Source organism: Clytia hemisphaerica, unplaced genomic scaffold (genome assembly GCF_902728285.1).
Source record: "Clytia hemisphaerica strain Z4C2 unplaced genomic scaffold, Clytia hemisphaerica genome assembly, whole genome shotgun sequence".
NCBI lineage: Eukaryota > Metazoa > Cnidaria > Hydrozoa > Leptothecata > Clytiidae > Clytia > Clytia hemisphaerica.
This window is the reverse complement of record NW_027103551.1, coordinates 1,390,139-1,407,851: the sequence shown is the minus strand read 5'-3', so window position 1 is coordinate 1,407,851 and position 17,713 is coordinate 1,390,139. Positions and strand designations below refer to the sequence as shown.

General features: G+C 36.5%; 3 protein-coding genes and 1 long non-coding RNA gene across 4 annotated transcripts in view; 2 read left to right on the top strand and 2 right to left on the bottom strand.

The window, feature by feature from the left end:
* The window catches only part of LOC136800222 (uncharacterized), a 68,384-nt gene that overhangs the window by 35,078 nt on the left and 15,593 nt on the right, over window positions 1-17,713 (top strand). The window contains exons 4-6 of the long non-coding RNA XR_010845684.1: window positions 3,258-3,331; window positions 7,709-7,796; window positions 8,778-8,852. This is a non-coding gene — a long non-coding RNA (uncharacterized lncRNA). The remainder of the gene's footprint in view (window positions 1-3,257; window positions 3,332-7,708; window positions 7,797-8,777; window positions 8,853-17,713) is intronic.
* Window positions 157-2,291, bottom strand: LOC136800219 (uncharacterized). Its single transcript, XM_067056840.1, has one exon. It carries the CDS (start codon window positions 2,257-2,259, stop codon window positions 289-291), a length of 1,971 nt encoding a protein of 656 aa, XP_066912941.1. The 5' UTR covers window positions 2,260-2,291; the 3' UTR covers window positions 157-288.
* LOC136800076 (uncharacterized) lies at window positions 4,179-6,344 on the bottom strand. Its single transcript, XM_067056685.1, has one exon. It carries the CDS (start codon window positions 6,342-6,344, stop codon window positions 4,179-4,181), a length of 2,166 nt encoding a protein of 721 aa, XP_066912786.1.
* LOC136800220 (uncharacterized) lies at window positions 9,655-15,886 on the top strand. Its single transcript, XM_067056841.1, has 3 exons — window positions 9,655-10,763; window positions 11,174-11,308; window positions 14,499-15,886. The coding sequence occupies exons 1-3, from the start codon at window positions 10,343-10,345 to the stop codon at window positions 15,221-15,223; spliced, it is 1,281 nt and encodes a 426-aa protein (XP_066912942.1). The 5' UTR covers window positions 9,655-10,342; the 3' UTR covers window positions 15,224-15,886.

Below are 17,713 nucleotides of genomic sequence, written 5' to 3'. Positions count from 1 at the left end.
GGCCGGTCTGTAGAATATAAAATATAAGAATTGGAGTGTCGAATATTGCCGATGTTTAATTGGCTAGTAGAAAAAACTCGTCTTAATTTTCAATCTAGAGGGGTGTATTTTTTTCTTAATTTCCCATTCAAACCCTTTTTTAAGTCATTAAAGAGGTCAATAAAAATACTTATTATTCAAAGTTGTAGCTTTCACATTACAAAAAAGAGTGAAATTTGCGTAAAGAAAAAAAATAAACTTTACAGTATGTAAAAATAAATCTGATGTCCTTTATAACAACCTTTATTTTTAACACTCTCCTTCGTCAGCAAGTTGGATAAGCCCAGCGATAGCTGATTGGAAGCCTGCATTGTAATCACAAGCCACTTCATTCTTGACGTAATCTCCGCGGTCGTCTGCGTAATTGTCGTTGTTGTCAGGTCCTCCGACAAGGGCTCCGTGTAGAATTTGAGGATTTGGACCTGGTGCGCCCTCCTGGGGCCAACCGCAAGGACCATTGACTGGACACGAGCTACTTCTATGGTGGGGTCGTTTCGGAGGGTTGTTTCCAAAGCCAACAACATAACTCCTTCCTGCATCTCCGAGCATGTAATGGATTTGACTCCGAGCAAAATTGTTGTAGAAATCCTTATCAGCCATTGTTGAAGCGACACGAGCAAGGAAAGCGAGATTTGCAGCATGTCTCAATGTGCCCCATTGTTGGATATAGATCATACCTTTAGGTGATCGTGGCTTCGATTGTATTGTGGATTTGAGTTTGCCAAGATAATTTTTGTTTGAGACTTTCATTTGCTGAGCAAGAACTTGTACTGCGTGCCATTTGTTATCCCATGAGAATTCACCAGGGCTTTGAGAGAATGCATCGTTGTCAAACTCTTTGAGGAAGTTGTCTTTGTAGGTTGCATCTCCAGTTGCTCGAAACAACCATAAAGATGCCCAAGCTAATTCGTCCCTATATCCACTCCAGCTTCGATAAAAGTTTGCTGCATCTGGGATTGAATTATGGTAATCACCACGATGATTCATAGCAAAGTTGTAAAGCTGTTTAGCATGAGTTAGACAATTCAATGCATTCATCAAGTCACCTCGATCTCGAAAGATAAGATAACTAGCCGCCAGAGCAGCTGCAGTTTCACCAGCAAGCTCTGATCCTGGTTTGCCTTGATCAATATAAAAGGAAGGTCTTTGTATTTTCATATCTTCTGGTCTTCCCCAGTAGCCATGATCTGCATTTCCGTTACCAACTTGTCCATAGAATTTGTTAGGTTCTGGATGACATTTGATGAAGTAATCAGTTCCCCATTTGATGGCTTTCAATCCATATTCATATTGTCCTGACGAAGTGTAACCTTTCTTGAATTCCAACATTCCCCATGCAAGATTGGTGATGGTGGCAGCCATTGGGAAACCAAATTTAACGTAATCTCCTGCATCAAAATAGCCACCTGTCAAGTCAAGGCCAACGTCAGATCCATCTGTCATAGTTGAATCATGTCTCCATTTGACTCTCTGGTCCGCTGGTAGCTTGCCAGATCTTTGAGCTTCATAGAACAGAATGGATTTCTCGAGAACTTCTGAATAATCGTATTTCGGTGAACACGATCCTGGGTTTGAAGTAGTGGTCGTCTTTGCTGTCGCAACTGTTGTCGGAGCTCTTGTCGTTTTTGACGTTGCAGAAGTTTTCTGTTTTGTGGTCGTGTGTTTTGTGGTGGTTTTTAGTGGTGCAGATGTTGTCGTTGGGTTTGGTGGAGGTGTTGGTATTGTTGTTGCTGGTTTTGGTTGAGTTGTTGTAACAACAGGTCCTTTGGTTGGAGCCTTTGTTGTAGCAACTGGAGGTGGTGGGCCAGAGTCGCAGATATTGTCACTTCCTCCAGCTTTGACCCCACAGAATTCCACACACTTGAGATGATCTTGACCAATAGGGTTTTTGAATGTCACGAAATAAGACATATCGAAGCCAGCTGGATACAGAATTCGATTCCATTGCATTGGTTTTAAAACGACTTTAGATTGTCCTGCAGATCCACCATAGCCTTTTGCAATCCAAGCTTTCATATCTCGGTGTAACGGCTCTTTGAATTCAATCCTTAATTCCCAGTTTCGGAGTTGGTAATCGAAGTTTGGTTTGATGTGAGCATTCGTTTTCCATCCCCCTCCTTCTTGCCATTCACTTAAGAACCGAAACTCGTAGTTATTTAAACACCCATGTGCCAGCGATGCACTTAGGGTCATCACAGCTAATAACAAGGTACGAAGCATTTTTCCAATACCTTTCTCGCCAAATTAAATTTTCATATGGTACATTTTAAAAGCTATCCTGTATTTATATAGATCAGAAAAGGTCGAATTTGCTTGGAAAAGTAAACATTATGTTTCAACATGGACAAATTTCAAATAATATCATTTTTGTTTTTTTCCAAAACTCTCCTGTTAACAAGCTTCCATTTTCCCTATAATGGTGTTTTCTCAAATAATGCCCCCTCCTCCGTTGGGTTGTTTCTGCCTAACCTTCCAATGCATTGAATGGAAAGTCAAACAAGGTTATGTTTGCAGAAAAAAAAGAAATTTTAATTACGATTTTCTTGTTTACATAGAACCTGCCAGCAACTGCTGTATTTTCACATTGTAGAAATTGATTCTCGTCATCAAGTGAATTTCAAAATTCATCCCACATACAAACTGTAATTGACAGGATATTACCTACTCTTTTTGGACCTAATTTTTTTTCACTTTCATTTTCACGCTTTAAATTTTATAAGGTAAAACCAAGAGACATATTTTGGGGGCGAGGAAAATTTTGTGGCACCTGCCAGTATCGTGTTTTTTTACAGACTGGCCCAAATTTCCCTTTTTGCCTGACCAAGCCTTAGACTTCCCTAGACTTTATTGACTGGAAATTTGGGCAAGTGTTAGGTTTGATTTTGCAAGCTGAGCAGTTGTCGGGGTTTTGCGGGTTTTATATTTACGAATTGATTACTAATCTATTTTAACTCGCAATTTCTAGTGCGTGACCCTATAAATATTTTGCTTGCAACGAATCGAGTGCGTAACCATATTAATATTTTGCTTATAACTTGCGAATCAAGTGACCTCTGCCTCTTTTGCCGCAAGAAATGAGTATACTGAGATAGATAGAAAACGGAAATCTTAAAACCTCACCTAGGGCTCTTATTTTGGTTTTGCGAAGGGGTGAATCTCGCCAAAGTGAGTGTACATTTTGTTCTGATTTTTCTTTTATTTTTATCTTTTATTCACAGATAAGGTAAGACAAGGAGGAACACGGAACCCAGTTGGAAAGCTATGGGAAGTTCGTTAAGGCAAAGAAAATGAGGTACCAAAAGTTTATATTTTAAGCAATTTATTTCGATTTTAAATAAAACACAAACAATAAATCGTGGAAACTGACATTCTGGTTGAAATTAAAATATTGCATATAAATACTAGGTAACAAGGCCATTATACAGATAAAGGTTGTACACGCTGTTAATTTACCACGATTATTAAATTTCACTTTCACCTTTTTTCCAACCCCGTGAGTAAAAAAAAAAATTCCCAGCAAGAAAAAGATATCAATAAAGCTTATTAAGCATTAGTGTTGTATTTCAAAGTCTTCTTTTTCCGTTTACCAACAAAGTTTAGCTACGAAGGTTTGGAAGACTATATCTAGTGCTAATGCCTACTGGGTTCTTTTTTTTAAAACAGGAAATAAAAGTAATAGCCTCTAGAAGGTAGCTCAGCAAACTTGAAAAAAGCCTGTTTTTCATTGCTTCTTTCTGATACAAAAAGAATAAATGAAATATAACGGTTTATGCACCAAAGAATAAAACGGTCGATTTTCATCTTCAATTCAGAAAAGAAACATTTCTGAAACAAGCTTTGTCAAAAATTGCAGTGCTCTGAATTTTCTTTTCAACGTTATATAATTTATTCAAATTACAAATTTCACAATTACAATGCAAAATGGGATTTCTATCGACTATTAAAGAAAATCCTAGTAATGAGGAAGAGTAAAATAAATCATATTTGCAGTACAGAAAAGCCTGAAATGGATATTTTAACAAAAATTGTGAGGAAAATTAAACACCATAAAATTAGTCTCTGACGACGTCTGAACGACTAGTTGAGGCGGTATTGAACTCCAAAACCGTAAATATTATATAATAAATCATTTATTTTTTCTAACAATCTCGTTCTTTAGATAATTGTATCAAACCAGCGATAGCTGATTGAAATCCAGCATTGTAATCACAAGCAACTTCATTCTGAACATAGTCAGTGCGATCGTCCACATAGTTATCATTTGCATCTGGCCCACCAACGAGAGCTCCGTATAAGATTTGTGGGTTTGGGTCTTTCGAATTGTATTGGTCCCATCCACAAGGGCCTTCATCAGGGCAGGAACTACTTGCATGGTGAGGTTTTTGTGGAGGATTTACACCAAAGCCAACGATAAAACTTCTACCGGTGTCTCCAAGCATATAGTTGATTTGAGAATGGGTGAATTCGTTGTAGAAATCTTTATCAGCCATTGTTGAAGCTACACGAGCGAGGAAAGCAAGATTCGCAGCATGTCTTAACGTACCCCATTTTTGAACGTAGAATAATCCTTTAGGTGTGCGTCTATCAGTTTGTTTAAGCAAGTAATGAAAGTTGAAGAGATAGTTCTTATCAGAAACTTTCAGTCGTTGAGCTAGAACTTGAACGCCATACCATTTGTTATCCCATGAAAATTCACCAGGCCATTGTTTCAAAGCTTCAGTTTCAAACACGTCTAGAAAGACGGCTTTATATGCAGGATTTTCAGTCGCCCGGTAAAGCCACAATGATGCCAAAGCTAGTTCGTCATTATAACCGCTGTAGCTCTTGTAAAAAGGAGCAGCCTTTGGAATCGAGTGCGAATAATTCCCACGGTATTTCATTGCGAAAGAAAACAATTCTTCTGCATGTCTCAGAAGCTCTTCAGAATAGTTAAAATCAGTTGTTCTGAAGACCATTAAACTTGCAGCTAAAGCAGCAGCAGTTTCGCCGGCAAGTTCAGATCCTGGTCGGGTCTCATCGATGAAGTAAGTAGGTCTGTTCATGGTCATATCTTCCGGTCGTCCCCAATATTTATGATCCATATCCCCATCACCAACTTGTCCATAGAATTTGTTAGGTTCTGGATGGCATTTGATGAAGTAATCAGTTCCCCATTTGATAGCTTTCAATCCATATTCGTATTGTCCTGATGAAGTGTAACCTTTCTTGAATTCCAACATTCCCCATGCAAGGTTGGTTATGGTGGCAGCCATTGGGAAACCAAATTTGACATGATCACCAGCATCATAGTAACCTCCGGTGAGATCAATGTTGTTATCTTGACCATCGTTCAATGCAGAATCACCACGCCACGTGATTCGATTATCGTCTGGTAAGTTGCCAGACCTTTGAGCTTCGTAGAACAGAAGAGACTTCTCCAAGACTTCCTTATAATCATATTTTGTTGGACAAGGGTCACAAATGTTTCGGTTAGTTTCACTTTTCACACCACAAAATTCAGCACATTTTAAGTATCCTCCTTTATGTTGATGTTTAAACTTCACTTCATAAGTCATTAAAAACCTCTCTGGGATAAAAACTTGATTCCATGATTCTGGTGTAAGAATCACTTCACTTTGACCAGTTGATCCTACATCACCATGAGTTATCCATGTCTTCATATCGGTTGCTAAAGGCTCATGAAAAATCATCCTCAATTTCCAGTCATGCAACTTATAATCAAAGTTAGGTTTTATCCGTGAAACACTGGTGTAAGTAACATTATCAAACCACTCACTGACGAATTGATTATGGTAATTACCTAAACACCAATTCTCATGCTTCGGTTTCTCCATCAGTGTCTTGGCTACTTTTGTCTTGTCAGCATTGGTGGTTATTGGTTTAGGGTTGTTTACATTACAAGTGTTAATTCGAGTCCTTCCTTCAACTCCGCACAACGAAATACAACTCAAAAGAGTTTCTTGTTGTTGTTTCTCCATAAAACTAGCAATAAAACGAATCCTTATTTTCCTCCTGGTCAACTTTGTCTTCTTCTTTGACTTCAAAGTTATGATATTTCGTCCTTTAGTTTTCGATACTCTTTGTAAACGTCTACTTCTGAAATTACTCTGTAACACATCCTTAAATTCCATGCTCAATTTCCAGTCTTTGAGTTTAGTTTTAAGATTCAAAGTGACCACAGCTGTTACTTTCCACAGTCTTCCCATCCTAGTCTGCTTTTTTATCTTAACTATGAAATCATCGTGACATTGTTGAGCTTCCACAATAGCCAGAGCTAATGTCACCATCAGGAGCAGTGTCTTCATCTTGAGAAGGCTACACAAAGAGTAATGAAATCCATTACTAATTTCTTGCTGTCCGTGGATAAATACAATATGAGATCTGGAGAAGGAGGGTGCTGTTTTCCCCTTATTCCCTATATGGAAGTCGACATTCTCCGTCAATGATATCGAGACAGTTCTGAGCCGCTACTATTGTATTAGCATTCACGAGTTGTCTTCCTGTTGTTGAAGGATACGGCTTCATTTGATATATTGAAAGTGATTTCAAAGAAGGGCAGTCTGATAATGAGCTATTGTATTGATTTGAAAGTTTTCATCTCATTGTTTTACAACTCTTCAACTCCGGCCATCTCATTGTTGTCTTTGAAAGTAACACCAAGACACAAAATCCTCAAAATTATTAATATCTTACAGATTATATCAACGGTACGGAGTAGGGTAGTTCTCCCATTTTTTGGTAGTCGAAGAGAAAGGGTTGTGGGGAGGGCACTCAATATAAATGACCTATCGTACTTGCGGCCCTTAGGTCTTTTTGTAAAGGTTAAAATGAGCAAAGAGTGCAATTTAAGGGTGTAAAATTTGGAAATCTAACCATATTTTGCCTTTAAAAATGGTAAAAAAATTCAAGGAAATGCACCGTAAGGGTCGATTTTTCGCCCAAATTTGCTTAAAATTGATTAAGTTTTCCCTGCTGAACTCAGTCTCCCCCCCCCGGGAAAGGTTCTATATAATGACTGGATATAAACTGTAAACTTCAGTTTCCCACTTGGATATGTTTAATCCTTACCTCCTTGTAGTCTCAAAGATTGGTTATTCAAATTTTATTAATAGCTATGTTCGGCCTCTAAGCAATTGATTTTCATCAGTCAATTCGGAGATTGGATGTTGCCAAAACCTGAAAAACCGCAGTGTTTTCTAATATTGTTCTTTGTCTTAATCTAAATAGGCCCAATTCTTTTTTATTTTCGGTCCCAGCTTTCTTTAACTTTAATATATAGCTAGAATTCTAATTAAAATTCAACGCTTGATATTTTCATGGTTTGAAAAATCCCTATTTACAGAATTATATCTATTTTTTCCTGATAAAGAAATATGGTCTGGAAATCTTGACCACTGTACCCTCTAATGCCTCACGTTTTACATCCATTAGTATTTCCTCTACGGAAATGAATTTCTTTTGACTTTCTATAAAAATAGGGTCTGATACAGTAATAATCTCCACTGACTACAAATATTACGCATTCCGCAATTTTCAGTTGAATTGAAAAGGTCATTTGTAGAGCCACTCAAAGCTCATTAGATCCAATTAATACTCTGTAATCGTTTTAAAAAAACTACTCAGGAAATGAATTCCAATAATTTGTCCTTATATATTTTCTAAATTTCAGCCGAATGAATGACTATTAATGTCCATGATGGCATAAAGATGATGGTAAGAAGTACCCAGAAGGCCCATTTGGAAGCCGTCGCCATGAGGTTAGATACTTTTTTGAGAATTTCCCTATTGCCTTGATTAAAAAAAAAAATGATTTCCTGGATTACCGTTAAAAACACCATTCTAGTAAGAATCACAAGTTTTAGACCACGTTCACACACTACGGTTCCGTTTTGCTCCAAAACGATATGAAGCCATTCTATTGGCTGAATTTCAGTTTTACGTCAATTTTCGAAGGAAAGCGGAACCGTTACGTGCGAACATTATTACCCCGAACATTAATATGAGGGGCTTATCTAGAGAATCCTGCATTACTACAAATAGACAAAAAAATTTCCCCATTGACAACCCCAACCGACTGTACCACCCTACGTATTCATTCCTCTTTGTTTATCACGGGAATTAACTACATGTGGTTTAAAAAAAACGACAAATTACGCATGCGTATTACAATGCAGGAAACAAACTGTATGTATCCGAAGCTAAAAAAAGTCTTTCTCATTTACAAATCATGATGATCTCATTTCAAATATCATTTACCAATTAAGTGTCTGGAATTTTGAAGAGTGAAGTTGAAGAGTGAGCATTTTACAAGACTGACTTTGATAACCTGATAACAGCTGGTCATCATGACTTTCTTACGGGCACGGCAAACCTATGAAGGCCCTTGAAAATTAACCATCTGAGGAAAATAGTCCTCCTGCGGAAAATTCTACAACAAGAATCTTGTTGTGCGCTGGAAAATCAAAAACTAAGTTTTCTGATACGGAGCCCTATTTTTTAACACAATCATGCAGCTTTGTTGTCATTCCCAGTCCTATTAGACGAGCGCGGTCCTTAAAAATTTGGTATTGCATATTCGCCAGATTGTTTTGTTTTCACCCATCCCTTTAGAGCTTCAGCGTGGGGGGGGGGGTAGAAAAAGGGTGACGTATAATAAGGGTTAGGTTGCTATACCATCCAATGTTTCTGTCCTCCCATATTCAACTGTTTTTTCATGCAACGAATCTTTATTTCTGCAGGGTGCAAAGTATGCCATCATTTATTCAAACCAATTATTGCTTCAGCCATGACATTCGAAGACAATATTCAGAACTGTAAGTTTTACCTTTAGTAGTTTATAATAACTGTCTCTTTCAAAGAGCTGTTTTTTTCGGAAGAGAGTGAGGGGAGCCCTAATCTTTCAAGAGATGGATTGTAGATTGATATCGGGGGATATCACTAGAAATGTTTTTTTGTCGAATTTATCGGATTCAACCAAAGTAGATCGGAATGATTGACCGAGTCAATCGAATCCAATCGCAGATGAAAATTTTTCCTTGGTTGATTTGATTCGATAAATCACTTCGACCGACTTTGAATTTGAAAATATTGGCTTTTAACTTTGAGTAGCCTCTACTTTAATTTTTTTTGTTAGGCCTGCCCTTATTTGATATCAACCATTTCAAAAACGTGCAGATTAATTAAAAAAATCCAAAATCCGCCATTTTGAAATTCTGCCATTATGGAAAATGCCTAAGTTGAGAAAAGTGGCACTCGACGGTTTTTCACTCCTAAGGACCTTAGTGAACTCATTTCAATCAAATAATTCCACGTGGGCGAAAATTTTGGGTCCTGTTAAAAAAAATTCTTCAGATAATGTGATCATATTTCCTTGCTTGAAAACTCAAGAATTTGTCGTGACGATTTAAAAAAAAGTCCCTTTTCCATCAAAAAGGAAAATGCATAATTAATCTTCGATGCCAACTTTTATGACTGCCCTTTTAAATAGAGATTAAATTAATGCTAATGGAAATTGGTTGGTTGATTACCATTGCAAATTGATTATAATGATGACCTATGAAAGCCAATTGCGATGCTAATCAGAAAAGAAAACCGATTAGATTGTAAGATGCGCTTATACTAGTGAAATACATACCTCTGCACTGAAGAATTTGTCGTCAGAAATTGTTTGATTATAAGGAAAAGATACGAGGATGTGTGTTGACTGTATTTCTCATTTTTGTATTTTTGTCATGGCAGTATTTACGCTTTGTCAATATTTTTTGGTTTAAAGTCCTATTCTTAAACTTGTATTAATCAAAAACACTCGATGATGGTGCGTTGGGTTGTTTCTTCACTTCGGTTTAAAGCTGGCAGATTTTTATATCCAGTAGAAAATGCTTTTGATGCTTCGTTCGAATTTTCTTTGGAAAATGTATTCATCGGTTTTATCTTGCGAATCTTGCGAATTTTATTCTCAGAAAGTTGTAATTGAAGATTATGAAATATTTGTACGAAACCTTCCAGAATGCAAAACAACTTTCATATCGAATCATTTTTAATTTATCTCTTGTGCAAATGCCGACTTCCTTGTTACCGCTTAAGAAGATAGGGAGCGGTGGCCCAGTGGTTCTGCTCGACTCCGCAGCTAGGTCACCTCTATCTCGTGCTATTAACCCTACGTGTCTCAGGGCCATATGTGAACCAATTCTACCGTTTGAATGAAACTCCAAACCCTAAGAAAAATCTCTCAAAAAAATATACTTTTATACAAAAACATTTTTAAAACATAAATTACAGTTAAATAAAGGAAGAAAGCTCAACAATGGAATCTCAAATGAAGACTCAACTAATCCAGAACGCAATCTTCTTTTTACTGGTTATATCTGGCGTTCTTATTATCGCTAAAATACAACAACAAGATTGGATGACAGAAGAAATTAATTCAGATTATCGTCACTTCAGATCCACTTTTGAAAAAGTTGCCAACAAAAGTAACTATTCAGCCTTATTATTCACCAGTATCTATCGTATACCTGATGACGCAATTATCCGTGCTCAACTATTGTTCGGAGTGAGAACCACCTGTCAAAGGTTTACCCTTCATAATTTGAAGTCGAAATATTTGGAGTTTGTCATTCCAAAGATTGAATGGTGTGTTGACAATGATTTGTTTACTAACCCGGAGAATTATGAGGTTCCGGAAATGGATTTATCATTTGCTGCTTATAAAAATGAAGCAAAAGGTATTATTGTGTATTTTTGAATTTCTTTCATTGTTGGTTTTTCTAATGCAGCTTTCACTCGTATTCGTCATCCGTCTGCACATGACTCGTAATTGGATTTATAGGTCAATTTTCATTAAACTCTTTAAAGTCTCTGAGCCATAGCCATACCAACTTTTTTTCCCGATTTTTAAGGCTAACATCACCAATCATTGACAAAATAATATGGCATTATTCTAGCAGTTTAGCATGAGGAGGGGGTGATCATTTTCCGGCTTCGTGCCATGGGTTTTGTCAATGGTTGTACTTCGAATTCACAGCTAGCTTCTCATTTTTCTCTTTTTAAAAAAACTGCTTTTTATTGGTTTGCAAAGACGTTTTCTTTAAGGCCAGATCGACTTTGACTAATCCCTGTATATTTAATTTCTTAGCATTGAACCAAGCATTTATATGCATGGTGATGGCAATGGTGCTGGTGTGTATAGCATTTATCATGCAGATCTTGAAGAATTTCAAATGGAAGATGAAACTCAACATCGCCATTATCATTTCCACACTGATTGCTTGTAAGTTGTATGTTTGTTTTTCAATGATATTCATTCGTAAGGATCTTTATTACACACAGGTGTATTTGTTCGAATTTAAAAAAAGTTCGAATTATAGAAGTTCGAATTGGCGAGAATCCACTCTAGAACATAAGGCTTAGATGATAAGTAAAGGCTTTGCGGACTCTAAAATACACTAATTCTCAGGAAATTGCACAAAAATACTCACAAGATGGGTGAATTTAAGTACATTTTAATGAAGAACAATTTCAGGCAAAAGGCTTCAAAACTTTGGATGTGCTCTTATATAAAAAATGCATACTTTCTTACGCTAACTTCTCTAAATAGACGTGCGGTGGGGTGGAGGTCCTATAAATTAACCTGTGTTCGTTCGTTCGTTCGTCCGTCCGTCTGTACGTTCGTCTGTTACCAACTTTTCTCAGGATTGAATCATAGGAATCTTTTGATTTTTGGTACAAAGGTGCAAAATGGTAGTGGTCAAGATGTGACGGAGCCCGACTTTCAAAAAAAAAATTTGGGGGCCAATTTGGGCTAAAAAACGGCTAAAAAACGGGTTTTTTGGACTTTGTGAAAAAATGGATCATTAATTTTTTCTGATTTTTTGCATGAAAGTAGGATACCATCATAGGTAAAACATGGCTCAAGTAGATTTTTTCAAAACAATTTTGTTGGCTCAAAAAACGCATGTTTATCTATAAGAATCACTATTAATAAGCATACATCAATGTTCTTAGCCAAATTACTCAATTTTTTGATGAGATATATGTTTTTTTGTTCATGAGGGCTTACTTTTAAAGAATATGTGTGACAGGAAATTCTGGTTGCTTGGTGTGTTTTTATAGAAAAACTGGCCAAATTCGTTATTTTTTTATAAGCACATTATCAATTACTTAGGTACTAGCTTTTCTCGAGATTGGCTCTTTCATTCTTTATGATTTTTTGCACAAAGATGCATAACTATAAATCCTTGTTTGTGACGGAGCCCGATTTTCGAAAAAGATGTTTTTGGGCAAATTTGGGCCCAAAAACGGTTTTTTTGGACTTGGAAAAATTGGATCATTAATTTTTTCTATTTTTTTGCATGAAAGTAGGGTACCATCATAGGTAAGAGATGGCTCAAGCTGATTTTTGCAAAAAAAATTGTTGGCTCAAAAAACGCATGTTTATCTATAAGAATCACTATTCATAAGCATATACATCAATGTTCTTAGTCAAATTACTCAATTTTTTTAAGAGATAGATGTTTTTTTTGCTCACAAAGTCTTGAATATGAAAGAATATTTCAAGACCACGAAATTTTGGTTTCTAAACGTTTTTTTTATAAGAAACAAACGACTAATTTTAATAGATCGTCACTATTTGTGTTCTGAATGATTGTTTAATGGTCACGTCACGTAGATATCAATTATAACTGTGTTAAATGCATAACCAGGTAGGTCCATAAAAGTATCACTTGCTAGGTACAGAAATCATCTATACTCGCAATATATCATTAATCTTAATTTTCTGAGAGCTTTTCAAAAATATACCATAGGTCTCTATTTTCTCAAGCTAAAATTTTTATTAATTTTGACCCTATAATTTTTGCCTTAGACTGTCATATTTGTCCGAAAACCAAGAAAAAAAATTGACACCCAAATTATTTTGATTCGCCCACCCCTTAGCTTTCCAAAAATGTATAACAAGTGCTTTGACTAAAAAAATCGAGCGATTTTACAAATTTCCCCCTACTAAATGACCAAAGTAGCAAATTTTAGTGTAGTGTAAGCACCAAATTTCTTTTTGTTAAACTATAAAAATGTCACGTTTGTAAATCCTTTAATCAAAGTGATACCGCGACTACATTAATCCATTAAATACAGACACACGTTTGATTGACATAATTGATAAACTGCTTAATCTATCCGATGATCCAATTCTTTTATAAATAGTATATATCGAATTAGCTCTGCTTTTACAAAAGCGGAACCCTTGGTAATTATTAATAACATTATCATCTCTTTGAGACCCATGGATTTTGAAGCAGAATCATTTTGCTGTGTTTGCCTACCTTTAATAGTATCACTGATTATCATTGCAAAATTTTAACTCAGTGAGTACAAAAGGAAACCTTACACGTTTTTTTTTATAAGAACGTCAAAAATTTTCGAAGCCTTCGGATGTTCTTAGTTTTTTGGATTTGAAGCCTAAAAATGTTCTTAAAATGTTCTTATTTTCAGCATTTTTTGAGCATTTTGATGTAATTTCTTAAGAAAATGCATGTTTTTAAGTCTCCAAAGCCTTAGAATGTTCTTAGAATGTTCTTAAATTTTTGGGCCTCGAAGCCTTATGTTCTTATATAGTTTGTTCTTATAAAAAAAAACGTGTATAGCTTATTGGAAATAGGGTGATCGATTGAGACACGTTAACCTGTACCAAACTCTTCTGCGTAGAAAAGACAACCTTCTTCTTCACAGGGGAATTATTTCCCAAAAGCAAAAAAATCCTCCGTCGGACGTTGGGGAGGGTACAGGTTAAAGGGATGCATACAATACCTCGCATTGAAGAAATTTTGCCTACGTGTGTGAGTTGCACGGAAGTCAACAAAATTAATTTGAGAACCATGTATAAGCAAGAATATTCATCCGCATTCTTAAGACTCAACAGTGCGGCTCGGGTAAGCGAGCATAGACTGTTGTTGTTACCAACGTGCTCATAAGACTAAGTATCGAGTGGAGAAACAGATTGCTCCTCAACATGGTCTATAGAAGAATAGAATATGTACACTAAAATTGTTAAATGATATCTTTCACAACAACGAATTCAAAACGTATACTTTGACTATAGCGCCACCGGACTTGTCATTCATTGTACGAATAAAGTGACGAGAGATACCATTAAAGTTGTTTATCGCTTTGGTCTTTATTGAGAAATCTGAAACATCAATCAAGAAATATTAATTATGCACACTCTTTAAGCATTGTGACGTGCCATGACACTCATAAAGTTCGGCCTCGCGTGAGCATCGCTCCTCCAGTGTCGTTCGAGTGTCATGGTATACGCCATGGTATACACCATGGTTTGACAGCTCGCCTCTGTCATGTCGCAGTGTATGTCAGCGCCGTGATTCCTACTCCTTCGTGGGTAGGATTCATCTCGAATGTATTTGGAGGGCTCATATCTATCATAACTATCACTCTTTAAATTTCAGGTTCCTTTATCATCGCTGCACTATCCATCGTACATACCAAGTTTAATTTCAAACGCGATTTCGAGAAGAACAGACAAATCATCAAACATCACCATCAACAGTTGAACTCAATTGACAACGATGATGGTAGTGGATATGGTATGGAACCAATGGAAGACAACGATTTTGGATATTCCCAACACTATACAAAGAACACATCCAATGACCAAACGAAAGGTTCTTCAAACCATTATAACAAAGACGCATCCAATAGTAAAACTGACAACTCACAAGGTTATTCAGGGCATTATAATGAAGATTCGGGCACTGCTACTACGGATAAACCAAAGGGCTATTCGGGCCATTATGTTCATAACACAACCAGTCAGGAGCCAGCTGGAGAAACGGAAAATGACCAACCATCTGGATACACTGGGCATTACCCTACAAATCATTCCATATTCATAAACCATGACCCTTTCAACTACACCACCACCACATTTGAAAATTATGCATCTTCATTGGAGAGAGGTTTTTATGATACTATTCTTTTATTACTGGTCCTCAATGCTGACTACCATGAATATATAGGAACACCATTAACATTGGGTAAAATCAACATAGCCTTGTTGCTATTGGTGATCTTGTTATCACTGTTGGACATACGTTGTATTAAGAAAACAGCTCATGGTGGAGATGTGGGAGTTAAGTATAGAAGAGCTTCATTAACAGAGGATGATGTTTGAATTACTGCAAACAAATCAAATACAATAAAAAATAAACAAGGTGCACTTTTAACAGAGTAAGTATTTATATTCGTAGTACAATGAATTATCCATAACTCGAACATGCATATGGGGAACACAAATTTGTTCGAATTATGGAAATTGATTTGTAAGGCATTGTTAAGTGAAGGGACCAGAACATTTGTGCGAGTTAAGGAGACATTCGAGTTATGGAGGTTCGAGTTACGAAGACACCATATAAGTATCTACCTTTGGAGAACGGTCGCCTATGTCAATACTTAAATAGCTCTTATGGAATTTATATGGAATCAATGAGATTTGGAATTTGTTAATATAGCCTCTATATACTGCAACTAATACCTAGGTACTGGTGTATACCAAGACTGACACAAAAATATAGGTAAAATTTGTAAATAAGAAAACCATAACGTTATGAATGGAGAGAAATTTACAGATATGTTATATAAAACACTAGAAAGAGTCTTATTCAAGCCACGACAGTTGAAGCCAAATAATACACCATTTTAGTTAAGTAGACTACATTAGTCACCTACCTTTATATATCCCTGGACCAAGTTTTTCAATCCCGGCCAACCAAAAATCTTCGATCGGAGTTTTTTTGAAATTGGTACCCTAATGGTGGCACTACTCAATAGCGGTGAAAATGCATCGAGATCGTTAGATCTACTTTTAATCGAACATTTTTAACATTGCAATAGCTTTTTCTTGGGTACCAATTCCAAAAAAAACTCCGATCAAAAACGGTGGATATAGCTTGGTCCAGGGATGTATAAAGGTCAGTGACATGAGTAGACCACAGTTCGGCACTGGGCAATTTGTTCAACTGACATGTCGGGAGAGTGGTATTGATTGTTCAAATCGCCGGCCGAATCGGTCTACTGAGCAAAGAGGGGCGTTATCTTGCTTCAATCAGGGACAGAGTAGCTCTATTTAGTGTTTTACATAAGATATCTGTTAAAAAAGTGACATTGCCGACTGGGCATATATGAATATGATATACGACAATCACAGCTTTCATTTTTCTCATGGGAGTTAGCCTTGACATCTGACAGGGACTTGCCGGTGAAATTTGAAAGTCGAGCCTGTTATACATTTGATTTTAACAGAAGTTGAATCCCGACGGGGTTTTCTTTTCTTTTTCTTTTTTAGTCTAGTTTGTTTTTCCGGCACAGTTGTACATAATTAATATTGATTTAAATAAATGACATCCTACATGAAATACATCAAAGTTAAAAGGCATTTTTCTCATGTCAAGCAAACACTTATCCGAGCTTTATGTTTAGTGGCGGTAGACATGAAAAACATTATGCTGGTCGCCCATGCACTGTTTTGCCAGTCCCTGTTTTCAGGGATACTACTAAACCCTAGAGTGCTGGATGTGTATTGCAGTGCGCAAATACACCCAGTTCTATTTTTTTGTCGAAGTACCCTCTTGCTCTTGCTTGCGTGCTTACACGTTTTTTTATAAGAACATCCAGCATTTTTCAAACCTTCGGATGTTCCAAAATCTTTGAGATTTAAGCCTAAAATGTTCTTAACTTGTTCTTAACATTTTTGCCATGGAAGCCTTATGCTCTTATATAGTTTGTTCTTATATAAGTGTAATTTGACTAGGGTCGGTTGGCTTTTCTTTTACCACATCACACCATTGTTATAAATCCACTTATAAATGAATTTCTGATGACATCATTTGTTTACATTTTGATTTAGTGGTTTACCCAGGATTGCCTCGCTTACCCCAAGCTCAATTGGGAAGAGTATTCAAATCTGACACTGGATTACCGAGTCTAAATCGAGACTCCCAAAGTGCCTGCAGTTACTAAATGTAAACAAACCAGGGAACCCTAGAAATCAATCTATAGAGGTTTCCCTATCTCAATTCATAGCAGGTCTTTTAGATCCTCCTTTTATTTATAAAACAGGAGACCTGTCCTGTATTTTTATAATCTGATACATACAGAACGGGTACGAGCTGTGAGGCAAATTTCTGCCTTAAAAATTTACAATGGGAAATTCGAATTTAGCGCTGTCCTCACTTGCTAAAATAAAAACCTAATTTCGGAACTTGCGCTTTCTCTAAGAAAGTGTGACCAGCAAAAGAATAACAAAATTTGATTGACTAATGTTTTCAACCGTCATTAGGATCTGGGAAATTCTAACTCTCAACCCAAACTAAGCTATATATATCGTCATCAGTATATAAAATAAGAAATCATAGGCTACCTCTCCAGGCTACCAGGCTACCTCTTATTATTCTTCGATAAGACGTCTCTTAGATAACCCTGAAAGAACTGCACTTACTGGGTCGGTTAAAGGTTCTAGTTTACACAACATCTCCTATTGTGTTCGACTTTTTGCTGAATAAACACAAAATTTGTTCTTTTTTTCCTTTTCTGACCAATCATGCTCCACATCCGTGTCAATTCAATGTAAAAAAGCTTGAAAATTAAAATTTATGAGTAAGCAAAC